This window comes from Pezoporus occidentalis, unplaced genomic scaffold (assembly GCF_034315485.1).
Source record: "Pezoporus occidentalis ecotype Australia unplaced genomic scaffold, CSIRO_AGI_Poc_V1 ctg221, whole genome shotgun sequence".
Taxonomy (NCBI): domain Eukaryota; kingdom Metazoa; phylum Chordata; class Aves; order Psittaciformes; family Psittacidae; genus Pezoporus; species Pezoporus occidentalis.
The window spans coordinates 687,041-714,127 of record NW_026914084.1 but is presented as its reverse complement, the minus strand read 5'-3'; the positions used below and the strand labels follow the sequence as shown (position 1 = coordinate 714,127).

Below are 27,087 nucleotides of genomic sequence, written 5' to 3'. Positions count from 1 at the left end.
CCTCTCTCTATTACTCCACTGTTGCTTGTCATATAGATCTCGTAAGCTGTGGTCAAATCCCATCCTGAACTTGACTTTGATGAGAAGAATAGAATTATTTGTATGTTTTGGCATTTTGTGATATACTTGCAGCGTGTTTTAAAGGCTTTTTAAAAGTAGTGGACATCAGAACAGGCCAAGCACTCTTATGTAGGTGTTTCAGTGCCTTCAGTGATTATACTTTCTCAGCATTCCAGTCTGAGGTTTCCCAGTTCCTACAGCCAAGCATTGCAGTAGCCCATCTAATCAATCACAGCATCACCCTATGAGTCCATTAGGATTCTTTGTCCATTGGCTCCAGCCTTGGTTGGTTGTTTTATTTTTTCCCTTGTCTCCTTGTCGGAAGAGAGAAAATCCCTTTCTATTAGTAGGAACAGCAAACTTTGTTCCCAGATGTATGCTGTTTCGTTTGTTCACATTGGCATACAGATTATTTGCATTTCCAAAGCAGTTCATGCTGTTGTATATTGCTGACTTGTCCATTTCTTTTCTGTTCTCTCAAATATATGCTTCAACTGCAAAATCCATTGGTGATTTTTGTTTTTCTTTACTTTTCTGCCATGTTTTGATAAGTAGAAAACAGAGTGGCAAGAATTGTGCATTACAGAAGTACATCTGCTCATGAATGACTACTCATTTACTGTTGTATGTGGGGTTTATTACATTGCCAGTTTTTCTCCAGCTAATATATGTCATGATGATTTCATATCATTCCAGCCATATCAACATAATTACTTGTGTGAACCAGAGTTGTAATCTCATAAGAAATTATAGCACATTAGTTTGATGATGTCTATTTTTCCCTAAACCTGTGTTGATTATGGTTAATTTTATTATCCAACTTTAATCCGTAATCTATCAAAACTGCATATTGGCGATTTCATTACTGCACTGTGATCAGCATCAGCCCAGTCAGCCTATTGAGATCATTGTGTTTCTAAAGTACTGGCACAACATCAGAATTTCTTTGACCCTTGGATGCTTTCCCAGTTTTCTGAGACTAATCAAAAATCATCAGTACTGGTCCAGCTCTTTTCTGGCCATCTCTTTTAAAACTCTTGCACAAGAATTGTCCAGGCCTGCTTATCTTAGAATATCCGTGTTTTGATAGGAATAAATATACTTTAAATATAGCCTAAAATACTTAATAACAGCTGGAGATGAAACTACCTCATTATGATCTATGGCACATATACGTCATCTGACCTTCCCCATAGAACTTTTTCTTTAGTTAAAGTTTTCTACCTTTTTACACTGTTTGTGACAATAGTTTTCTTGTTCCAGTGATTAACTTATACCATATCATGTGCTTGTTCAGTTCTCTTACAAATCTTCTACAATTTCCATCTCCTAATTTATATTCTGTAAGTATTCATTTCTAAATTGTTACTGATTCCATACTAGGAAATGCCATTTTTGACAGAGTGTGCTATTCCCCCTCCCTTTCTGTCCACTTGAGCCTCCCTAGCTAGGTTAAAATCCTTGATTTTAATATTCTTTTCATGCAGATCTTCCCACCAGGCTTTTTTAATGCCATTTAGGCTGTTTATGCTCATAAAATGAACATTTCCTATTCTCTTTATTACTCAGGCCCCTGGCACTGAAATACAGATGATACCATTTTTCTCCTCTTTACGTCTTCTAGTGCCTTGATTAGTTTTGTTCTTGACCTGGAGGCTTTGTAAGAATTAACTTTTTTCCTAATCCCTTTGGTTTTTCATCTAACAATCTCCTGACTGGTCTCTCTTCCAGTTACCTAAAACCTAATTTTTCTAATGAAATGCTGGTTAACATTTCTGCTTCTCCAAGGGGTAGCCCAGTGCTCCTGCCCTATGAGGCTGGCCAAGCCAACAGTTTATTACCAGATTCCTCCATCATCTACTTTTCCTGTTGGCCAGGACGGACCATCAAGGAGCTCAGCTGAGTATTTCTTGTGCATTTTCTTCAGAAGTTGTCTATAATCTGTGGTATGTGATGATAAGAAAAACAATTAATTTTAAAACTCATTATCATGCATTTTAAATAGTGCCTTGGGAGTTTGAAAGCCTTCCTAAAATTTGCTTTTTTATTGTCATTTCACTTCTAGTATGGCAGCATAGGTATCCTGATATCTTGATTTCTTTTCAAAATCATCCTTTCCTTTCTGAGTAGTTAATGCAGCTTTTGGCATCTTTGTACAACTGGAGATCCCTTCTCAGGCATGCCTGAAAGTGCCTTAGATTGAGCAGAACGTTTCTTCTAGCTCACTGTGCCTTTTGGCTAGTTGCTCCTCAGGAGCACTTTATGCAACTTCCACACTGGGAGCCTTGACAGTATTGATCTCTATTAACTGAGATGGTAATTATGATTTGTGGCTTCTCTCTCTGATAGTTATCTACTGTCCTTCATTTCTACTTCCCCTTAATTCCTTGGATAACTGTGTCCTTTCTTGCATAAGCTGCAGTGATGCTGCTTACTGAATCTGCCCGTCCAAGCTCTTTTCCAACCTGCTCAGAATCAGCGTGTGTGCTTCTGAGCACTGACCATTTCCTTAGCAGGAAGCCACATATATAGATTTACAGCCCTAAGTTCATCCCTCTGCATTTCAGGGAAGCGGGCTGACAGCTTTCTGAAGGATGAGAGGTACCAGCTCACCCGTCTTAAATGCCCTCGTGTTCCCAGGAAACAAAACTGGCACTGTGCGGTGCCCTTCCATGCTGGGAAGATGTCACTTAGCCTGAAAAACACTGGTTGGCCTTAATCTCACAAGATGGGGAAGTGTGTTGCCAATCTTCTGCTTTCTCTTTGCTTTTAATTAACTGTGGCCCTTCAGGGACCTGGCCAGAATTTGCATAGTTATGACTTTAAAATCTCAGATTATTAAATAATTATTAGCAGCAGTGTAAACAGCAGAATGCTCAGAAAATCTTAGTTAGCCGATCTTCGATGCCAAATGAAAGTTTCTGTAAAATTATGGCAAGTTAAAGAAAACTGTAATAAATACAGCAATTAGTTGTTTCAAGCAGTGATCAGATAAAGATGGAAACCAGCAAGCAGCAGGCTAAATAGCATCTTAACTAAAGGCAGAAATATCGGAAGCACAGCCCTCCCCCCAACACACACTCACTTTTTCCTCCTTAATGATACTAATTATTTCATTTGCTTTCTCCTAGTAAAACTATCCGTAGATATGCAACATATTGAAATGAAAGCAGTCATCAAAACGAAATGAATCACACCAGGGAAGAATCACAACAAGGAGGCAGTGGTACCCTGCATGTGTTACGTGTAGTTTGCAGTTATTGCCTCTGATTTTTTTTGCCTCCCTAAAAGCTAATTCTTTACCACATAAATCTAGCTTTATCAAAAATACCCCCCCCCCCCAAAACCTCCAAACCCAACATCAGCGTGCTTGCAGGACCAAAATGCAGACACCCTTTTTTTCCTTCTCCCTGCCCTAAGCAGTGAAATACAAAGCTCAGAGGCTGTGTTCAGACTCGTGGTTTTCAAAAGTGAGGCCCTGTCGTTCATCTTCAGTCATCTGGGCTTGGCGAGTCCCTCTGGCTTTCTTATCACAGTGTGAAAACCTGCTTATGTCATTTCATATCACGTCTCCAAAACTATTAAGGAACTCTGATGTTTTCTCCGACTACATAGTTTGGAGAGAAATCTGAGTGTTCAGGGGTGTGAAGTAATCACATCCCAGGCAGCAAGGGACCAGTCTTACAGGCTCTGGAAGTTTTCAGCAGCTTTTGCCTGCAAAGCAGTTAAAAAAAGGAGGGAAAAAAAAAAGTAAAAAAATATTAAATGTTTTGTACTGGGGTGGGAGGGACAGTTGCAGGTTATTTTTTTTAAGCATCGTAACTCTGGAGCTGTGTAATTAGTAAATTGATCTATCACTCCCTGAAGAAATGTCTTTTTGTGAATAGAATTATAGCTTTTTTAATTATTATTGTATTTTTATGAAGAGAGAAAAAAAGGATGTGATTTTTTTGCAGTTTCATTTCGATAGCAAGGGATTTTTTTTCCCAGCTTTTATGTCAGCAGAGTTGTCTTTTTGCAGCGTGATGAGCTCTAACTTAAAGACAGATAAGCAGGACTAAGCTGAGTACACTGTGGTTTGCAGAGCAATTTAGAGTCCAACTGTACAATGTCTGGCCATGTCCCATGCGATGTTATTCCATCCTTTCTACAGCAGGTGTTGAAAGGAGCTTGACTCATCTATGTAGGGTGCAGTTTGAACCCTGGCCCTGAAGGCACCAAACTGTGCAAAATGTGTACAAGTGCTTGCATGGCTTGCTCTTTGAGTATGTATCAAGTGAGCTCATAGCGAGTTCAGTGTTGACTGCTGCCTCCTGCATCACAGAGCAACCTCCATCCATATAGCAAAAGATCAGGTCCAAGTAACCCATCAGCAGAGAGTCATAGCATCTGTGAAGACCGCATTTTTAAGAAGTACATAGATGACTGCAGCCATGAGGTAGCTTTTGGGTTGCACAGGCTTAGCACACCCAATGCAGGCTGGTGCCCTGTGCTGTCTCAAGCCCCTGCCTGTTCCAAGTGCACTGGTAAAGGTTGTGCCTTCTTACAGCTGTGAGCGAGTGAAGGAAATGGGGCCATAGGCCACAACACAATTCTCCGAGCAGGGAAAAGGGGACACCAGGAAGAAGACTTTAATTTCTGTTATAGCCCCCTGGGCTTTTGGACGCAAGTAAGGATGTGGCACCAGCTGGGGAGCTGCGTGGTGCAGAAATCTTAAACATGTCTCTCCAAAAGCTCTGCAGTCCAAAGAGCTTTTTTGCATGTGCTATGTTTTTTTTCTCTCCATTGGTATGTGTGCATTTTGTAACTGCAGACTCAGGGTGGAGGTGGTAGTCCTCCTCTCCTGCCCAGCATCTGGGCAGACCTTGTCATAATCTCCTGGCTCCATTTCTGGTGTCTCCAGATAGGTTTGTGAGAAATTGAATTCAACCCTTACTGGTGCCTGCCTGCTTACAGCTCTCCTTATGTGCAAGCTAGGGGACTTCCAGCCTTAGCAACGGCTGATAAGGAGGTGTCTTGAATGCTACATGTGCCCCATGATTTAGCTCTTCACCTGTGTGCTCTTCTTCCTGTGTCTCCAGAACTCATGGTCCCTACTATGCAGGCAGTCTTGGGAACCTGTAAGTGGATTCTGCTGCCTGCTGTCCCTTTTCTGCACACCACAGATTGAGCTAATAGAGCCCCTGGGGAAGCCTGGCCAGTCTCAGTCTCCACATCCCCTGGCCATGCTACACCTCTGACCACAGATGGCCAAGACTGAGTGCTTCTAGTGCTGCACATGCAAAAGCACAAACTTTCATTAGAATGGCTCATGATTATGAGAGGGGACATATGGGACAATGGGAGTACATTGTCCAGTTAGAGGACTACCTTTTTTCCTTCTTTGCATTGTAGCCACAGTCTTTGAAGGCTGAGCAGAAGCAGTGAGTCCTTCTTTTCATCCTGGTATGTACTACAGAGGTGGGAGGATGTAGGGGTAAATCACTCTCCCATCACAAAGTGCAGGTGGCAGATTCGAGCTATAGGGATGGCTCATATATTGGCAGGATGGACACGTTGGTAAGTGAAAAGACGTCAGCTTCAACTTTTGGCACCAATATCTGAATTAAAAATTCAGACAGGGAAATCTCTCAGACTTAGTTTTGTGTTTTCCCTGTGACTCCCATGTCCTGGGTCTTCAAAGTGGTAGACATTCCAGTTTGTGGAATTTGATGGCCAAATCAAGAAGCTAAGGACAGAAAAAATATATTCTTGTACACAGAAGACTCTGGTTAGATCACATCTCATCATGGTATAGGTACACATCAGGTTTATACCCCTGACATAGCTAAGAATCATAGAGTTATAGAGTGTTTTGGATTGGAAGGGTCCTTAAAGATCATCTACTTCCACTAGAAGAAGCAGAAAGAATTTGGAGTAGAGAGCAACTGATCTTCTGCCTTGGTCACCCCAAGTGCTCATAGATGCAAGGACCAAATACAAGTCCACAGGCAGGAAAAGCTTCCTTGTCTGCAGAGACTTATAGCAAGCCTGAAATTACAGCTAGGCAGTCACAGTCACAAAATTTCTGGCTTCAGTGCCAACCCCAAATTTATTTGACAAAGAAATATGAATTGATTAGACTGCAGTTAATTAGATTTCAATTAAAAGTCCCTATCAGAGAAGGAGTATTAGGCAGCTTTTGAATTTGACAAAAACATATTGGCTTTGTGTCATAAGAAAACTACTGGCTTGGTATTTTTCATGAATACATTTTAAATATTATTTCTTGGCTCCTAATTTTCAGCAAATAAAAGTTCAGGAGCTAAGATTATGAGAGTTAATAAGTATTTAATAGAGGTAAAAGGAGATGTAAATTGAAGAGGTAAATGGTAATGTTTGAACTGTTTTAATCATGGATTTCATTGAACTTAATTGCAAGAAAGCTGCTAGCCAGACACTGTGTAAGTACATTATCTGGGGTTACAGGTACAGCAAGATAAAGTCTGAATTTTCTGTATCGATCTTAAATAGCCTTAGGTTGTATTCCCTCATTCTGCTGGTCAGTCTGCTGTCCCGTGCCTGGCCCAGAGCGCCACTTGTCATGCATTTCTGCTGTTGGGAAATGAACATCACTCTTCTGAGGTTCATTGATGCTAGAGAAGGGTAGAGTGCCAAGACAGATCCAAGCCTGCTCTTGAGCTCACAGGTGCAGAGAAGTAAAACAAGTGCCAAGCCGTAGCCAATGAGGCTATTCTGCTTTGGTTGAGACCTCACAAGCAGCAAAGGTTTGCAATGCTGGTGTTTTGTGTGCCCCCCTTGTCCTCATGTGCTTGCTCTCTGCTCTAGTGGCTTAGCATGGGATGGAGGTGCAGAAGACCAAGTGCTTTCTGGACAGGGTCAATGTGCTAACTTGTGCTTGCTTGTTCCCTGTGTTAGCTCGGTCTTATCTCTGTTAAACTCAAGGTCACCTGAGCAGACTTACCTGGTATAAGCTAATGTTTATCAGCAAGGCAGAGACTGAGTTGGAGGACTCAGCAGGAGGATAAGTAGGGAAAGGGATGAAAGGAATAAAGAGGAAAATGAAAGAGGAAAGAAAGGATTGGGAAAAGAATAGAAGGATATATAGATGATCTTGAGGTCCTTTCTAATCCTAACTGTTCTATGGTTCTGTGATATGAAGGAAAATGGAAAAAGATGAAGTAAAGGTAAGGAGTGAATGGAAAAACTAGAAATTATGGAGGAAGACTAAAATGAGAGGTGGAAATGCTTGCAGGCAGGTATGAGTCAGAGAGATGTAAAGACAGAGAGGGGTTTGGGACCAGGTGGGATACCTTCAGAGTGAGGAGAGAGCCAGAGCTCCTGCCGGCTGGTATTCCCTGCTGGGCATCCCCCCTGCTTCTGCAGGACCAAGCCCATGCATGCAGCTGGTGCCCCTGTCTCATTTCCCACCTGTCAACACTCTCACCATGCACCAGCCTTGAGCACCATGGGGATGATGCGTGCATCCATCCTCTCTCCTTCCACAAGACTTTCATGCGGAAAGTTTTGAAAAGAAAATCTCTAGCTGAGGGAAGAAGAATTACTGTATAAATTCAATTATCTTGACAGCTCAGTGCTCAGGTGGATCAGAGTTTCTTTCTGATTTAGCATAGTTCCAGCTTCCTAACCTGTCCCTGCACTTGCCCACCCACGCCAGAGGCTGTAAAGTACTTCAGCGGTTACAGAAATGAGATGCCTTTTCCCTTGGGAGAGATGCATTTCCCCCTGCCCCACCATGATAAGAGGAGAGGTCAGCTCACAACCAGAACAGGTCTTTTTTTTCCCCTCCATCCTAGGCTTTTACTGCCCCTGGACCTTAAAGAAGCTAAGGCTTTTACAAACAAGACATGCTTGAAGTAGCCAAGAAAGAGAGGAGAAATAGATGAAGGGCCATCAGGTCTTGGGGCTACCCTCACTCATGGCACTTAGGTGCCACAAATCGAGAGCAAGAGGCCTGGAAAGCTCCTGGAGTTTAATGAGTCAACTGTTTTATTAGCTGTAATGTTTCCCTGCTCTTGGTTTATGAGCACCCAACGAACACATGGTTCCCTGGGTTGCTGGTGTGGTAAGGATGCAAGGACTGAAGTTTGGGTGCCTGCCTGAGAGTCCAGATAAGCACCATGTGCCTAATCCACCATTGCAAGATCCTGAGATACCGCCAGGGGAAAACGTGAACCTACTGACATAAATCTGCTTTATGCGACTAGCCCCTTTGACTCTGTCAGTCTGTCACCACCTCCCCGTGTGGCAGCAGGAGATCAGGTACAGCCCCAGACCTTAGAAAGGGTGAAGTGTACAGGGTGTCCAAGCAGTGGGGAGCCGGGCTGGCTGGAGAAAGGTAAGAACAACAAACGGCTGGGTTGACAATCCCTGAAAAGATGAGGATGCACAGAGGTGACAGCAGAGTCACTTAAAAATGCCACTTCATTGGAGAAAGGAGGCAGTGTTTGGGTTTGTTGGTTTTACTTACACAGATAATGTTTGGAGGTTTTTTTGTTAATTAATGGAGTTTTATTTCACCCCAGTCACCTGCAGTCCATTATGGTATGGGCATGCTACCCTTATGCAAAGAGAAGTGTAAACATCAGCTGATGCTAAAGCCGTCACCAGGAACGAAAAGGAGAGAACAAGTGGCCCTAATGTAAAATTGCACTGGAATTGTGTTGGAATTGTTTTGGATATGACTTATGTGGCTACAGTAGACATAACTCATCCACAGGGATTTAAGCATCCTGGATGCGTCTCTGTTATTACAGCCAAGACCAGGAGGCCACAGGAGGAACTGTAAGCAGAAGGGGTTTGCTAAGTGAGCTGAAGCCCTGGGGCCTGCTAGGGCTGAGCTCGTTTTTGCTAGAAGTTGCTCTCTGAAAAATTTAGCAGTTGCCCTTCTCTGACCCATGCTTGGGAACAGACTGCTGTGTTCATTGGCAGAGTGATTGACTGCTCAGCATTGTTTTCCTAGCTAAACTGGGATGTAATCACAGCAGATCTGCAGTCACCAAAAGCTGCAGGAGACTGGCTCACTGGCTGCATGAATTGCACAGCTGCAGCTAGAGTAGCATTCATCTTGCTCTCCAACGACCCGTGCTCGCTACTTTGAGGATTATTAATTTTCTAGTGACACACAGACTATGCCATATAAGTGGCAAGCTCATTCCAGCTAGAAGAGGGCAGTGACGTGCTACCTGATTACAGTTACTCCTGTTGTAGTGCCAGCAACATGGGTGTAGCCACAAGAGGACAGAACTTGAAAGCTTTGTAAACAGAGGTTCTATTTTTAAATGACTTTTGCATGGCTAAGTCTAAGAAACAATTTCACCTCTGCCTGCTGATTTCATCTCAGCTCTAGCACTGTGCTGTTCTGCTGTGCTCAGTTTCTGTGAGGGTCATGGTGTTCTTCAAGACTTCTCATTTAATCACTTGCAGTTCAGAAAAGACCACTTTTTGAAATGAGATGTATTTTGGGCTACTTTCTTATTTGGCATCTGGCAGAGTGTGTTTCAGGTTGTTTGCTACTGCTCAAAAATAATATCTTTGCCTTCAGAGGTCTGGCCTTAACCCAGTGCTCTAGGGGATGTGTTTTCTTAGGAGAGGAAAAGAAGATCTGTGGGACTTCACCAAGCTTGGAAATCTTTATGTTTCTGTCCACATACCTACCCCCTATAACAAACTGGAGTGTAAGGACCTCTTCAATCATGAAGCTGGCTCTGTGGAGCTGTGCTGTGAAGAGGTATTAACCCATGTTCTGGGAGCAATACAGCTATGTCCATACAGTGCTTTCCCTGTAACTGTAGTTCCGAAGCTGTAGCAGGTCTATCTAATTCTGGAGCAACAACACATTGGTGAGGCAGTTTTACTTTATGCTTTTGGAGCAAGGTTGATCAGTGGTTACTCAAGACCCTTTGCACTGTGTTCATTTACACCACACAGGTTTCTCCTTAGTATGATGCCTGTAGTCATGTCTGTGCAATTGTATCTGTGTGCATTCTTCTTCCTTTCATACATATTTCTCAGTTTCATCTGACTGGATCCTAAGCCTCTGTCTATCACTGATGCTTTTTGTAGTCTATCTAAGTATCACTGCTTGGTTTGGGGTAGGCGTTTTTTGAGTTGCATTTTTTTGGGGGTGTGAATATTTTGATTATCTGCATGAAATCCCTCCTCTCTCCCTCTGCACTCGGTGTACATGGAACTGACAGCTCCAGGGATGTAAATGAATGCCACTGCATTTCAGAGGAAGAATTATTTCGTGCAATTACCCTAAAAGTGCATGAGAGAACAGAGTGAAATGAAAGAGGGAGAGAAAGAAAGAGAGCATGAGAGAGAATAATCACAACACTTCAACAAGTTTACCCCACTGTGTTTGAAAATCTGTCACTCTGACAAGTCCCCTTTGTGAAAGGTGTAGACAGATAACTAGACATTTGCTCTTCCAGGTCCTTTTGAGTGAGGAGGGTAATCGATAGAAAGATCAGTCTGTTTCATTGAAGTTTCGATCTAGTCTTCTCCCTGATATTTCTTATGGACTGGCCCTCTCAACATCTCAGGCTCTCTGATTCACTCCTCAGTGGGTCCTGGGAAGAAGGATTTGGATGGACTAGGTTACTGGACTACTGACGTATGGGTCTTTCTACGTAAATTATGATGGTTTTGATTTGAGAAAGGGTGGAGTAACAAAAGGCTGATTCCCCTGATTCTTCCCCATCTGAGCTTGTTGATAGACCAAGGAAAAGGGAGCGTTTTATAGCTTCATTAGTCACGTCTGAGAAGAGATTCAGAAGAAGCAGTTTCTCTACTGACTCTGCTGCTTTTTCACCTGTCGATGCTGCCACCCTCTTGACCCTGCTCTGCACGTCAGGGTCACCCCGAGGAAGCTGATGACAGCAGCCTGTGTCTTCCTGGAGACCTCATGCACCTATGTTCACTAAAACATGCAAAATGCTTTGAGATCCTCAGGTGGAAATTGCTGGCCAGGGTAAATGGTTAGTAAAATCCAGTTTCTCACTGTGCTTTCCAAGAGGCAGGCACGTTACTGGACATCCGCCATACTGGGCAAGGAGGGGAGTGCTGGGCCACAGGATGCTAGGCCAGGTCACTTTTTTTCACCTGCATCTGCTGCTCTTGCAGCAAAGCCAATGCGTTAGTCATAGCTATTTGCACTTTGAGGTTATTTAGGGAGCATGCTGCTGGGTTAGGAAAGATGAGGTCTAGCGTATGTCCTAAAATTAGGCTTTTCCCCTTTTGGTTGCTGTCAGAAAGGAGTGAATCACAGCTCTAGGAGAAGGCTTTCTGCCTAGGCAAAGCAGTTACCGCTTTAAGTAGAGAGCTTGCTTCTACGTGAGGTAAAACAGGTTAGCTGAAGCTGCCTCCAGGGACCTCATCCTGCACTGTGAGATGAGTGGAACAATGGCAGTATGCTGCTGTGCCTCAGGTAATGCTCAGTAAAACCAGCTACACAGCCCTCCTCTTCCTGGCCTCATGGGAAATGTCCACCCCACATGCGTGCCCTCGCCAGGAGTGCACACTCCTTGTTGGCACAGCTTCATGCAGCTCTCCTTCCACCTGGAAGTCACAGCAAGTAAGTTATCACAGCTCCTGGCCTGCATCCACATGGCACCCTCTCATTGCTCACTGCATGTCCTGCCAGGGGAGCCTTGGTCTCCAGTCCTGCTCCTGGAGGGTTCCTGGAGGCTTTGGCTTTGCTCCCAAAGACTCAGGCTTCACACCCATGACTTCCAGAAACCCTTCAATGAACATATGATGACTCTATGGCTCAAACCAAAATGTTTAATTTTTCTTTAAACTTTCTTCTTCTTCTCTCACTCTTTCCTTCTACAGGATGGTGGAGTACTCCCTGGATCTCCAGAACATTAACTTGTCTGCAATCCGTACTGTTCGTGTCCTGAGACCCCTGAAAGCTATCAACCGCGTGCCTAGTAAGTCAAGCTTCCCTCCACACCTGCTCAACTTGAGTTGTGGGCAGTATGGGATCAGTAAGGCTGTGTGTGGTGGTGTTCTTCAGGTGGAGTTTCAGTGCAAACTGAGTGGAGGCTGAGCACTGTATGTGCAGGCTTTCCCCCATCATGGCATCAAGAGTTGTCATTGGATGGGCAGGAAAACTACAGTCTCCTGACATATCTGCCCTGGTAATCCTTTAGTGCAAGGCCATGCTCATGGCTCAGGAGCTCAAGATGAACAGTGTGCAGCAAAGGAAAGGTTTTTTTCTTGTTCTTACTGAAGGACATCACAGGTTTGATAGCATCTGCCTGAAGAGGGATGTGTGTGAGGTCTGCAGAGGGGTAAGCAGGGGGGATTGGTTTACTCAGGCTTTCACACATTCTTCCAGATCCTCTCACATGAAAAATTTTCATGCCATTACAGTTTAGGGGTGTGTAGCACCGGCTGTTTTTCTTTCATTCTCACCCTGTGCTTTGTAATCTCTTTTATGCAGACTGTTCCCCTGTGAGTTGGTGTGTGTGTGAGAGCCAGGCTGAGCACCACTGGGCATAGGGCTGCTGGGACTGCATGTGAGCCTAGATGTGTCAGCAGCAGATCTGCTGCTTGTTGGTGCCATTCAGATCTGCGATGCTGTTCCCAGCTCTGCATGCAACCTAGAGAGAGAGGTGCTACAGCCCTGGGGCATGTGCCACAGTGGAGCTGCCCCCCCCATAACTCTTGCTTCCTCCCTTCCCAGAGGATGGGGACAAGACCAGCCTCATTGTTGTGATTTGCAGTTTTTATTGATGCTGAACTGTTTCTTCCCTCTTCTTCCCTTCCTTTACCTCTTCTGGTTTGTTTTTTGTTTTTAAATCGGTGTCATTCTCCTGCAACCCTGAAGTGAGTAAGCAGGCATTACTCTTGTTATTTAACTGTAGGAAACATCAACGGAGGTGGCTCAGTCTTTGTTGTGGTTGTATCCAGGTGGCTGGAAGAGAACTGGTGGGCAGGTTGAGTGCAGTTGGGATCAGGGGGTTGCAAGAGCGCTGAACTGTGTCACTCTGATGTTTCTGGCTATTCCCTGTGCAAAGGCAGCAGCTGTCACATGCAGCCCTTTAGGCATTTCATCCACAAGTTTTTTTTCCATCTTGCAGAATGGCAGGAAGCTTCTTTGCTCTTCCCTGTAATCTCTCTAATCAGGCTGTCTGCAGTGGTTAACACCTTGCCAGAGCTCTCCTAATCCTTCTCTTGAGCTCAGAGTTCCCTTTTCTTTTCCAGATCAGGAAAGTTTACACAGCTGACCTCACAATTTACATCATACGTTTTCCCTTGTGCCAAAATCACCTTCCTGATGCTACCTATTTCTTAAACATGCTATGGAGGTGGATTTCAGGGTCTCTGGCTCCATGCAAAGCCCTTTTAGAAAGGGTCTTATCCCTCTTCCTGGGTGCATTTTTATCTCTGAGCAGTAGCTGAAAGCTGTGATGGAGGAACTGAGGCACAGTCCTATGTACCCAATGTGGCAGGAGTGTAGCAGACAGAGGAGCAGCTGGTCTGGGCACTGAGCACAAACCCAGGCGCATGACAGGTCTATCATGGGGTGATAAAAGATGAGAACCAAGAACAGCTTTTAATCTATTGACTGTCAGCACAACTCCCTCAGCCTGTCTCTATCTCTCTGGCCCTTACCCTGAGAGGAGAGAGCTGTGAGCCAGCCACAGTCCATGCTGTGGGCATGCACCCCAGCAGTGGGGGGGGACATCTCTTCTGCCAGTGGGTGGCCTGCATTGTGCATGGCAGGTTTGCCTCTTCCAGGGAGTGTATGGCTGGCTGTGTGAGGGCAGCACCATCTTCATGCTATGCAGCCCCCTTTCCTCCCTGAGTTCCCATGAGTCTGTGCTTAAAGACCACTTAGAGGTTGATCCCGTTTATCAGAGTAGACTTAACCTTTGCGATGAGTGGGAACATCTTGAATGATAGCCAATTGACTTCTGCAGATGTCTGCCATGTTAATTGCTGGACAACAGAAACCAGAAGCAAAGCTTGACTGACAAAAAGTCAAGGTCTTGTTTTATTCCTATTTATCTCCCAGAACAGCCAGAGTCACTCCTGCACCAGCAGGAGCTGGCCCACCAGGGACCTGCTCTGTCCATGCAGAGGCACCAGGGATGCTTTCAATCATCTCGTCTGACCTTTGCAGAGCACAGGCGGTTGAATTTCCTCTGGCTGTCCCAGCCGTGACGCTGCTTGTCTGCTCCTTTTGTCGGTGTAAAACTTCACCTGTATGAAATTGATGCTGTTTTAATTTCCACTCTGGGGTTAAACCTTTATATATCTTTCTCGCTACATAAATCCCTGGTTATAATGCAGAAAACGTTTTGGAAGAAAGACATCCTGCCATTAAATAAAGACAGAAAAAAAAGAAAAGAAAAGAAATTGGAGTCCCTGGGAGAGAGGAAGCACTGACTTGAGAGTTGAAACTGGCAGAGGCTGTAAACAAAGGGCTGTGATAAATGGAATGAGCTGCATTGGAGGAAGGTGCCTAGTGGGGTACAGCAAACATAATTAATGAGACCTTTGGCCACAAATCTTTTTTTAATGTCTTTTTAAAGCTCTTCATTACTGATGTGAAGGAAGAGGAAAGTCTATTAGTGAGATATACTGATGATACCAAGCTGGAGGTGTTGCAGGTGTTAGCAAAGAAACTGGGAAATCAGACAGCAGGAGGTAGAGGGAAATTGAGGTCTTGGTGGGAGCATGAGGTATTTGGAGAGGTACAGAAAAGTTAATCCCAGAGGCAGGTATTAGGCTGTTCAGAAGGCTGTGATGGGACAGTGTGGCCCGGAGTTCACTTGTGGCCATTTCAAAGGCTTCCACATGGGTACTCAGGCAGGCACCAGTTTTCACAGAGGAGTCTGGCCATGTTGGACTCAATAATGGCAGTTTATTGCCAGGAGAATGGACAAAGTGATTAGGAACCTGAATGATTACTGCATGAGTAGAAGAGTGCTACCTGTCTGGGTAGGTTATTTAGTGTCCAAAGAGCAGTAACACTCTAATAATCAGCCAGCATTTGAAAAGTCCACATACTGAAAAAAGACATTTCTGGAGAAATTTGATGGAAATTTTATGCTACATGAAGCAAAAAAAGAAGCAATGCCAGAAAATTAGGAGGGAAAAAATTCAGAACAACTCTAAGGAAATAGTAGCATCATGGTAGAGGAAAACGCATCACCTATTAAACAAGTTAAAGTTATTTTGTGTTCTTGGCAGGTGGGCAAGGCTGAAGTTTAAATACCTAAATTGGATATGTCTAAATTCTGCTTACCTGTGTTCATTCTTAACATGTTAATGAAAGCCTTTCCTTGCAGTGAAACTTGTGAGGCTTTTGAAACAATATCCCACAAGGATCTGACAAATAGTATTTGTCATCAAGGGATGAGAGCTCCTGTAGAGACACTTCTAAATTTCAAACTTCCTTGGTTTTGGGTTAGAGCTGACCTTTAGCTCCTGGTTTTCAGCTGTCAATTGCATTTGTGGCAGTTCTCAGCAGGATGTGCTATTGACCATTCCAGATTTCACTTCTGGATGAAGAAGTCTGCGGCTCTGCCCTGTATGATCGTTCCTCCGTTCGCATGTCACCTTTGAAGTGTACTAGAGAAAACATGAGGCGCCCTAGTTTTGTAATACGTATCACACCTTCATTAATATTCCCACTTATCTCTTGCATTCCTAACTACAGCCCCAGGAACGCTGCCTTCTGGGGGTTTGTTTGAAAATGCATAAAACAAAAAATTAGTGATCGCTGTGGTCCTACTACCATGTGATTCAATTCCATGGCCGTGAGCTGGTGTGGCAAGCCCCAAGGGTCACTGAGCAAGTGTAAAAAGGACAGAAAGTACTCTCCAGGTCTCTGTCAGCAGTAGTTGCTTTCTGCTTTGGACATGTCTGTGTCCTGGGCTGGGGGTGAAATCCCACATCCATTTGTTATTATCGTTTTGCGATGGTGTGTCAGGTTGCTAGGTGAAATGCTGTTTCTGCTACCTCTTTCATCCCTTCTTTTCCTGGCAAGGCATAAGGCTGGGAGGGAGGAGGCTGGTTTTGTTTTATTTCTGTCTGCTTTTGAGCAGGGAGTCTGTAGTCATTTCTGATCATTTGAATTTCTTTCACTTTTATTATTACACCTTTTTGATGTTGGAGCAGAAAAGGTTTCTTCAGTTTACTCTTGTTGCATTGGTCTTGTGCAGAATCCTTGCATTGTGTTTGATGCCTTCCAGTTTCCACTTAGAATTTAGTAACTGATTCATCAGTTGCAAGCAGATTACTTCAGTTGAGCACGCTGTACGGAAGTGAAGGAGTCTGTTGCAGAGTGTTGCATAGCAACTTTATTGAATAGAAAATGTAAACGTGTGCTAATACTTGGTGTGTAAGTACAGTAATATTTATGTGGAGGTATATGCATTTGAAATATACAGTTATATTCTTATTACTAGCTGTGCAGGAAATAGAATATCAGATCTGTTGGAAGTCCTGCTCTTTTTAAACCTGTTTTTTCTCAGAACAAGAATAAGCACTTCCTATCCATTTTAATATTGAATTTATTCTACCTAATTTTAGGTGGTTGGTTTGGCTTTTTGATGTTTCTTTTCTTATACTTTGTTGTGACAGAGAAATATAAAAATTGAAAAAACCTCAGACATGCCATTTTAGTATAAAAATGCTTAAAATGCTTTTCTCTCCTCTTGTCCCTCTTGTCCTCCTTTTTTTTTTTTTTCTAAATGATGTTCATTTCATCAAAACACTGAAGTGTTTCAATTTCAATAAAACAGCATTTTTTTTGCTGGTAAAAGTGATGTGTAGGAAAATCTTGGTTCAGCACCATTTTTCTTTAGTAAATATTATTATTATAGTAGCTCTATGGGTCCAAATAGACTGGAGTTTTCTACTTATCTTCTACAGATCTCAGAGACATAAACCAAGGCTTGTTAGTTTAATGTTTCATATTTCGGACAAGGTGAGTGAGGTGCAGTGAGTGTCACCAGCAGACTCAACTGATGTCCCCTAACTCTTAGCCCTGCATTCAGTTCACTAGACCAAAGCACCAACATAAAAAACAGTTTGAAGTAGCTGAACCCTGGCATGGCAAAAGCATAGGTTTTGTATTTATATGCCTTCCTTAAATATGTATTGCACTCTGAGCTGTCTGTGATTGGTACTGTAACAGTGCCTAAGAGAGAGTGGTCTATGAACCCTACATTTGGCACGGGGAAAAAGTGATGACATTTACTTCTCTAAATGTGTTTTTGAAGAACTGATTTCACTGATGAGCATGTGTGAAATTAGCTTCTGACTGAGACATATTAGGCTGTAAAGCAGTCTCATTTACAGCTAGATCAGACAAAAAAGCAAGTGCATTTGACAAGCCCAGTCCTGCTGTAGCAGCTGGAAAGGCAAAAGAATTATGAGATTCTTCTTCTAAGACCCCCCTACAGGGTCTTTTCTTCAGATGCTTTGGCCTTTCTGAAAGAGGACCGTCACTTGTTCTCTTTCAGCACTGACTCCCTTTCAAAAATGCGCTCTTCCATTTGACTCTTTTGGATGTATATTTTTTTTTCCCCTCGTGGCTTTACTTGTGAAATGCTAACTTAAACTCAGGTATTGTTGTGTTTTCCAAATACTTAAACTTACCCCATCCACAGTATAATGTGCTCTGTAAATATTTATTGTCACAACTCAGTGACACACAAACCATCTGCAAGTGTGTACACAGAGAGATGTATCCACATGCAGGCACAGTCCTGAGCAGGTTAGTATACAGGGACAAGAGTGATGTTATCTTGCACCATCTGAGAGGTCAAACAGGCCTTTTCCTGGTCAGGCTATGTGTGACTCAAATGCATTCAAGATGAAGTTGCCAGCTTTCTGTAGGCTCTGTCCCGGGCAGGCAGGCAGTGAAAGGATAGAGGAAAGCCAAAAGGGAAAGGACTTGACCGACAGGGTAGAGTTCAGTCTGTATCCTTCCTTCCCAACGTAATCCTCTAGCCAAGTGGAGCAAAGCACTGAAGAGAGCGATGTGATTTATGCCCAGAGCAGGCCACTAAATGATGCCTTTTCTCAGAGAGGGGGGCAGGCTGGAGATGTAACTCAGAGCTGCACTTTTCTGTGTGTGAAACTCTTTATAAAGTCAGTCGAGTCCTTAATCAGACAGGCATGTTCAGGATACATAGAATGAGTGTGAGGAGGAGCAGAGCAGTACGAGGATCAACAGACAGGAGAGCAGAGAAGGAGCAGGGCTTGAAGGAGATGTGCACAGGAAGCAGGCAGCAGGGTTTGCTGGGCATAGCACGCAAAGTGTGATGCACCTCTGTGTGTAGGATAATACAGAGAAAGTGTTGGTAGAGGGAGAGAGAGAAGGGGTAGAAATCAAAACTGAAACAAGGGCAAGGACTGGTGTAAGGAAAGTCTATTGGTTCTCAGATAAATACGCTGGATGGGTTTGCAAATCAGTGCTTTTCTGGGGCTTCTTTACAAACAGAGTGGGCTTTAACAGACCCACATCTTGTAATGCTGGAGGAAGTCTTCAGTCACTGAAGACAGGCTCCAAGTTTATTTACATCTTGGTTTATGTCAGTGCCATTTTTCATGTGCATTCCACGGTGTGCAATATATTGCCATGTGTTAAATGGGTAATCAACGTAAATTTGGGAGAAGAAAAAACAAAACAAAAAGAAAAATATATCCCTGTGTAGGTGTAGCATCATAGCAGGGAGCTGGAGAACACTGAAATGCACAAAATGTGGACCTGGTAATGCCTTGTTTTGTACCATATATTGCTTACTCCCTTTTCTTTTTTTTTTGTGATCATAGATCATAGGAGAAAGTCCTCTTTGCCCCTCTGAACAAGTCTGCTCGATTTCACTCTTACTATAAACAAGCATTCCAAAGTCATTAGTTGTGTGCTTGTAGGTTGTCAGATGGGTTTAAAACCATGAGATTTGAAAAAGGAAAAAAAATTCATCACATATTGTTTTATTTTTTCTTGTGGCTTTCAGACTTTAGACCTGTAGCTCAGATCTTGCAGTCCTCTTTTTTTCCCCCATAGTAGTGAGGAATAGAAACTTCTTCTCTCTTTTTTTTCACTGTGATCCGAGATCGTCAAGTCATAGCAAGATTGATGCCTGAAGGTTTATGCCACACATCCCAAGACTCCTGACAAAAATCACAGCAGCACTCTGGAGTTTGTATTATTGTAAGTAAAGCAAGCCTGAAAAAAAAAAAACAAAAGAAAAACCAAGCAGAAAACAACAAACTAGAAACCAGTCATAAAGAAACCTTTGCTGGGATCTGTATTTGTCCTTTCCTCTCCTGGGGAACCTGCGCAGCCAGAATATTAAAATCCTCGGTGCCTTGCAGCTCCCATTGTGACAGTTTTGCTGCCTGTTCAAACAAGCTCAGCCTCCAGTGTACACGGTGCTCTCGAAAGCCCAGCCACGTATTTTGCTGCCTAAATGGGAGCTGAGCTGTTTTGCAAAATCTATCCCATGGGACCTATCAAGCAGTGGATACCATGGAAATGTGAGCAATAATGACAGTGTATTATGGGGTGAAAGATAATGTCATATTACACTAATGCAAATTATACTTTGTGTGTGTGGGCAGGGTAATTTACAACCATAACCTTAAATTTCTTCATCTTTGCGTATTTTGGGCCCAATTCTCCTCTTCACATGCATTTTACCTAATGTCATGTTATTGCCTGCAGTAGAAAGAAACATGATTCATGCTAGTGACAGCAAGAGGAAATTAGCTCCCTTAAACCTTAACCAGAAGTTGCATTAACACTGTTTTACATAATATTTTGCATTATTCTGTCCTACTTACACAGCACTAGAGATGTGTAAAGAACTTGAGGGTATTTATAGAATGGAGGCTCTCAGCCATGGTGCTACAGTTACCTTTTGTCCCTGGTGTTGGGTGACCCCTGCAATTCTGAAAGAAAACACTGTTTTTAATAGAGTGTTCACTGGAAGTGAATGAAGTCATCATTGCAGTGATAAATGGTGAAAAAATGAGATGATCAGTGAATGAACAACAGTAGCATGTGGTAGTAGGTGTTACTTATTAGATGTTCAGTATCAGAAAAAAGAACAGAACAATAACAATCCCCCAGAGACACCTCTCTAAGAAATAATCTGTCGCCTGGCATCACTCTCCAGGACAAGGTTACTTAACTGCCCAAAGCTTGCAAGGGGTTAATGGGGTGAGAGACTGAAGAAGGGGGCTCCTGACTGAGACCTTTGCCTGCATCTTTTTCTGCTCAGGTCACATATTATGTAGCTACTAACACATAATCTGTGCTGTGGTGCCACATAATGAATGTGAGCGCCTGTGCTGGATGAGCTCTCTGTTGCTATCCATGGACCTGAGCTGCGCTCACAGCACCCCCAGTAAGGTGCATCCTGCTGCAGAGCTGAGATGTCTCCTTTCTGGATCACAACAAAGCTTGGACCCAGGCCCCTGTTTTTCCAGAGATGGCAGCATTTAATTGTCAAGGTAAATGCTCTGGATTTTGCCTTCATTCTGGAGGCCACTGTAACTGTGGGGTCAGGTCTGCAATTAGGAGATCTCATCTCTGGGCTTACTTCTTCTACTGGCAGCTCCACTGGGCATTGCTCTGGTTTCTGCTCCCTCTATAGGGCTTGGCTAGGCTCCCGCTCAGCGGGAAGGAGCTATTTTGTGCACTGGGTCTTGGACATCTCGGACAAAGCTGAGAAATATTAGTGGTCAGGACTGCTGTATAAACCATGTCTTCTGTGAAGGACTTGGAAGGTGCAATTGTAGTCTGCAAGCTATAGTTCATTTTTGAATGAACTTTGAATGAACCACAGCTCGCTTTTGGTGTTATTATCTGGTGAGTAGATACTTTTCCATGACCTTGGTGTATACTTCTCATAGCATTCTCCAAAGGTTTTTGGTTTGGATTTTGGGAGTTTTTTTATTTGGTTGGTTTAGTTTCTTTATTTTTTTTTTCACATCTTGATACTCTCTTTTAAAAAAAGCCCTTTATGAAGAGATCTTCACTAACCTATGCTGGAAGCTGTTTCTCTGTAGGATTTACTGAAGGTCTCCAGCAAAATGTGCCAATGACTACTTGTGGTGTGAGCTAGGCCAAGGCTCCATGGAACTTTTTGCTGTATACCATGGTAAAGAGAATTATAAATTTTCAAGGTTGCTGACACTTCAGTATACTAAGTCTCACGAGACAGGGCCTATTTTCTTGATGTGCATATGGTGTTTGATGGGCAGGTAGGAAGGAAATCTCTCGGGGATTAAGAATACTGGGAATTCTGCTCTGGCTCTGGTACCTGAGTGTGCTGAGCATCGTGGCTATGCAGCACCTGTGTGGGTTTTCTCTCATCTTCCCCCCAAGGATAACAGCATGTTTCAGGTTTCATTTGAACTCCCTTTTTGGCAGTGGTTTTAGCTGAGCGTATGTTGGGAAGCCTTGTAAGTGATTGTTTTTCTTCCTCCTCTTCATTTTGATGCTCATGTTACCCTGACCTGATCCATCTAAGGTAAGCATCTTGTTCTCTGAGTGAAAAGCATGAGGTCTGTGTTAGTCTCTGGCTCCCAAGGGAATTGCTTTTACAGCTTCAGAGCATCCTTGAGAGAGCTTTTTCTCTTACATCAGTGCACTTTAAACCTACTCTGGAGAGCTCTTCTTGTCCCAGCAGGGTGAAGCTGTGACCGACAGTATTTTCCTGGAGCTTTAGTTTCTCTTTGGGCTTCCTCAGGCTTAAGCTGAGGAGTACTTTGAAGGTAAGGGCTGAGGACACTTAATGCTTGAACTTGATTCAGTATCCTAAGGGAAGACACTGCACCAAGGTGAGTAGCTTATGCTACTGAGAAAACGAACAACTGCTCTTTGTACTGGCTGAAGCTTTATAAGTGCCGGAAATGTAATGCTTTGATATTTTCTGTGGTCAAGCTGAGGAGTGACAAAGATTTGGATAATTGGAGATGAGGTCATCAACAGGTTGTGCAGGATGAGGTGTCTGAGCTAGTCTGAGGTGCCAGAAAACTGCTTGTAGGCAGGGCAAGAATGGGGTGTTGGTAAGAAACTTTGTGGTGCTCCTAAACTATGGATCATGCTGATAACCTGCAGGTGCAAAAACCCCAACCCTAAACGTATCCTAAGAACATCCCAGAAACCTGAGAGAAATATCAGTGGAAAGACTCTGCTTGCCTCTGAGCAAGGCCAGTGTGTCACATTCATGTCTGGGGCAGCTTTTCCTTACCAGTAAAGCCAGCTCAAGATCTTTCACTACCTTACATTGTCATCTAGACCTTTTTTTCCGTATGGTTCATTTAATTTGGGTCAGGCCAGCCATCTGGTCGTGCTCTCTCTTGTACTGGTGCAAAGCAGGGGGTGATGCTCTCCAGTGTGAGTTAGGCTGGCTTTGCAGCTTGAGGAGAAGGCATCTGGAGCTGAGCACTGGCTGTTCCAGCCAAGCTCCTCTTGCTTACACTTGTGTTTGCAGGGGAGGCCTCAGCTAGGAGGAATGCAGCAGAGGGAGAAAGATCTGAGTGGTGAGGGGAGCTGTGGGTTCTAATAATGATGAGCTTGGCAGTGTGCGCACAGTTGATCCGTTTCTCTTTGCAGTAGTTTGGCCTCACGCTTTAGCTGATGCAAATGAATGCAACGTGTGAAATGGCAGCTGAGCCTCAGATCAGCAAGAGATCAGTGAATAGGGTCACAAGTTGAAGCACCAGCTTGTACCATGCACATAGACTGAGGTTGTTTTAGCTACAGGGTTCAGCCACAAAAAAGAGGTGCATCTTTCTGTGTGTGCTTTCTGCACAAATACAATCTATCTGCTGGAATGGTTCCTCAGTTCTGAAAATTCCTATAAAGGAGCATGCACAGGAAAATCTTGCCAACCCCATGCTAGCTGTGTGGGCTGCCATGTGTCCTGGGGCAGGGGAGGAAGGAAAGAAGGCACATTTGGACAAGTGGTCTGGCTGAGGAACAAGATGATGCTTCAGTCTCTGGACTCTGCAAAATGTCCTGCCAGCTACAGTCACAAGTGCTGATGGGGAAGAGACTTGCTTTTGCTCCAGTTAAAATGACAATTGGAGGCTTGGCCCGTGGTGTAGATAAGATGGGTGCTGAGAATTTCTGTTTTCTTCCATCTGGTTTACTCTAAGCAAGGGAACAATTATGTCAAACTGCTGTCTGCTTTTGACTCTGCACGTTAGCTTTGTCTTTCACTGTAGAGCTGGAGAGCACTCAGAGGTGGGTGAGATATAAGAAGCTAGAAAGAATGAGGTTTCTCACCCTCTCCTGAGCCAGTCTTCCATTCAGATCTCAGGGTGATTAGTGCAAGAGAATAAATTAGTTTAGCTGTTGGTCCTGGCTCTTGGAAAGAGGCAGGTGGAGAGAAGGGGAAGTGGCAGAATGATGCTGAGCAGGAGCAGGGTGAGTACTGGTAAGCCACTGGGCACACCTGCACTGTACTGCTGGGTCTGGCTGCCTGGAGCTCACCTTCTCCCCAGCCCTGCCCTGGCTGCTCACCTCACTTTCCCTCACACATGCCAGGTAAGTCTGCTTAGCTGTGATAGCCAGGGTAATCGGGGTTGATGGCAAGTGTCTGGAGGGAACTGGGGTCACTGTAGCATCTTCACAATTTGTCAGAGAGGGCCTCTGGATGCTGTTGGGGTGAGACAGAGGATTTGCTTTGCCTGAACCCAGGAGAGCATTCAGTGACTTTGCTTAGGCTTTTGGCTTTGCTCAGCCCTGTGCCTCCCCCTGGTAGCTCACTCCTTGACAGTCCTCTGATCCCCCCTGCTTCTTATCCCTGTGGTGTGCCTTCCCCTCAATGTGCACTGCTCTGTTGGAGCAGTGAACGTATCTCTTATGCTTGTGGCTTCACTCCTGCAGGATGTTCTACCATGAGTTTCATTGAGCACCCTTCCCCACCCCTTGCCCAAGGGCATGGGTGAGCAGCAGGGAAGCATAATCTGAGCACCTTTTCATCAGGATTCTTCCTTGGATGCCCCCAGCCGATGCCATTTGGTTTCTTCCTTTGCCCTGGTCTCCTCGTAAGGATGAGTAGGGAAGACAAAAGGCCTTTCAGAGCCCACACGTGGCACTCATGAATATTTCATGTTTCTAGCTTTTCTTCCCTGTGAAGAGCAAAACCTTTTCATATTTGATGCCCTGGGAGCCTGTTTGGTTGCTGAATGTTGCTTCATCAATGCTCTCCCTCCCTGATTTTCCTCCACACTGCCCAAGACCCTCTTCCTTTCTCTTCTCAGGGAATGTCTCTTTTTTTCAAAGGCTGCTTCAGAAAAGGTCATTGTCCCTTCCATTTTCCCTCCTTGCTGTGAGCCAGCGTGGCTTCTGCTCTGCCAATGATAGAGGACAAATGTGGATGTGGGGAAAGGCAGCAGTGGGCGGGGGGGAGGCTGGGAGATGTGTAGGCATATGCTGCAGAGCAGTGCAGAGGCAGAGAGATGTAGGCATGGCAAGAGAAAAGTAAAGGGGCAGAAGGCAGGATGGAGGCTGCAGCAGGACTTTGCAGAAGAACCTTCTGCAAAGGTTCCAGCACCTTCCAGAAGCTGTCATGCACTAGTGTTGCCGTGGATGGCGATTTGTCTGGTGAAGCCCCCCTGGAAAAGAGAGGTGTCCCAGTTCTCCAGGGCAGGATGTTCCCAAAGCTGCGCTGGGAAATATGCTTTCTGCCCAATTCCATTGCCCCACAGCTGCTTTACAGACCTTGGTATCTCAGCCACCAGAGTCTGCAGTAGATCAGCAGCCTCTATCCTTGCACTTTTCAGCCTTGCTCCCCCTTTCCCCTACACCTTGTGAGTGCTTGAGGAATCAGGGACTGTTTGCAACCTTCTCCCTGTGCAGACCACAAAACACACTGTTCTGTGGGTCCTGCCAGAGTGGGGCCCACCCCCTCCTGCCCATGACAGCATTCAGACACCAAGGTCCTTCCTTGGATGCCACCAGCAGATGCACTGGTGTGGCTGCGGGACCAGCCCATCCCTTCCTGGGTCAGTGGGACTGCAAACCCCCAGCCATGGATAGACCCACACAGGGCTGCTGGCCCAAAAGGGGATGGGAGGCTGTGAGGGCTTCCCCCCAAAGTGTCTGTTGGAGCTGGCAGAGGTGCAGGAAGGGACTGCCAAAATGACATAGCAAAGGGTGCTCAGGGACTCTGGCATGAGTACTGCAGGCAGCTGGGGTGGCTAACAATGGAGAGAACAAAGGCTGTATTGACACTGTGCTTTTCATCTATATGGAAGTTGGATTAGTGAGTAGAGTTGAAGTACTCTACTGGACTGGGAGGTCCATTTGATGGAAAACTGATGCCTCTGGTGAAAATGGGTTTCCAGAGCAATTGCTTACAAAAAGCAAAAGAGGCTTTGCACAAAATGAAATAATGTATTTGTTTTAGAGGTGGTTGGCCCATAGGAGAATTGCAATCAATGTTTGGATGGGTGGAGCTTCAGCGTTCTTGCTTTTGGTAGAGCCAGTCTCAAAATGTGGTGTCAGCATCAGTATGCACAGAAGGGTGACTGTTTAACTGGGAGAGCTTCTAAAAGATAAAAGTTTGGTTTCATTTGGATTTAGAAATGGAACCCACCAATACTGAAATTCTTTGTGATGTGGAGCAGGCACCGAGTGCCAGGGCCACCTTCCTGGTGGGCACCTACCTGGCACAGGGCCACCTGACAGATTTTGGATTATGGGCCCAGGTACCCTAAGAAGGCCAAGCATGAGGGCAATTGCTGTGATCCTGAAGCTGTGGATAGAGATCCTGCACCATCAGTGGAGCTACTTGGAATCAGGATGGGGAATGTATGGGCAGGCAGGAAGTTTCCAAGGAAAAGGCAGGCAAGTTACTTTTCTTCTCTTGGAACATGGACAAAATCAATTTTTGCAAATTCTGATCCAACAAATGTGTTGCCTGTAAAATTCTGGTGGGGATGTCTGCTCTCCGTGTTCTGCGTTTCAGCATAAGGGCAGTCTCGTTCTTCCCATTACCTCTGCTCTGAGATAAAGCTAGCATCAATTGATCTGAAAAACATTGTCCCCTCTTGCAGCACTGCTGGCACAGCTTCCTGTGTCACTTGGCTCTCCCTAACGTACTGACCAGGACAGTTTATGGAAAGTACCAAGCTCGTGCTGTGAAGCAGCATTAATGCTGGGAACATGCTGCACTGCAGTGAGGTTGTGTGGCCTTAAAGCCGAAGTGTTCTGCAGAGCATTGCTCCAGAGCCTGACGGGTCACAGCAACAGGCAGCAGGGCACTGTGGCTGTGCTGTTGGGCTTTGCGTGGTAGCAGATCAGGAAGCTGTCAGTGACTCATGGCATGTCCGTGATCCCCAGCGAGCAGCTGGAGCTCTGGCCCTGCATGGCTCAGCTCCCGACATGCTGTCTAGAAAATGCCTTAACTGGTGATTGGTGATACAGCTGTGCAGCCAGGCAAGTAGGGCTTAGCTGCTGCTCCACAGTCTGGCCTTAGAGCTAATGCCATCATTCCTTTTCCTTCATGAATCCATGTAACTGATATTAAGCATCTCTCTTCCCTACATATCCCCTACATCCACTCCTGTTTCTGCTACCCCAATCTGCCCCCAGAACATTCCCTCTTAAACTAAACCAGTCCCCACCAGGCACTCTTCTCCCTCTTCTTTCATAGGGAAAGGACCTTAAGGTCATCCAGTTCCAACGCCCCTGCCATGGGCAAGGGTACCTTCTACTAGACCAGGCTGCTCAAGTCCAACCTGGCCTTGAACACTGCCATTGATGGGGCAGCCGCTGCTTCTCTGGGCAGCCGGTTGAAATGCTGCCTTCAGCCTGTTCAATTCTGCTTCCTTGGGAAGCCTTTCAGTGTGCATGCACCCCATGCCTGCATGCCTCCAGTGGGTACCACTTCCCTCCACTCTCTGCAGTGTGAGCAGCCCAGCAAATAGAGATAGAGCGTAATGCACAACATTATGTGGCTAATTACTTGATGCTGGGCACACAAGGGGGATTAACTTGTGCCTCAAAGG

The 27,087-nt window shown here is 44.7% G+C and overlaps 1 protein-coding gene across 8 annotated transcripts in view; it reads left to right on the top strand.

Moving 5' to 3' along the window:
• Nucleotides 1-27,087, top strand: part of CACNA1I (calcium voltage-gated channel subunit alpha1 I) — a 151,735-nt gene that overhangs the window by 69,595 nt on the left and 55,053 nt on the right. For 7 of the 8 annotated variants that reach the window (XM_062620513.1, XM_062620521.1, XM_062620517.1 and 4 more), the window contains one exon: nt 11,920-12,017. In XM_062620513.1, coding sequence (XP_062476497.1) covers nt 11,920-12,017 — 98 coding nt within the window. Of the gene's footprint in view, nt 1-11,247; nt 11,660-11,919; nt 12,018-27,087 lie in introns of those variants that run through there. The other variant, XM_062620520.1, reaches the window with a different exon arrangement.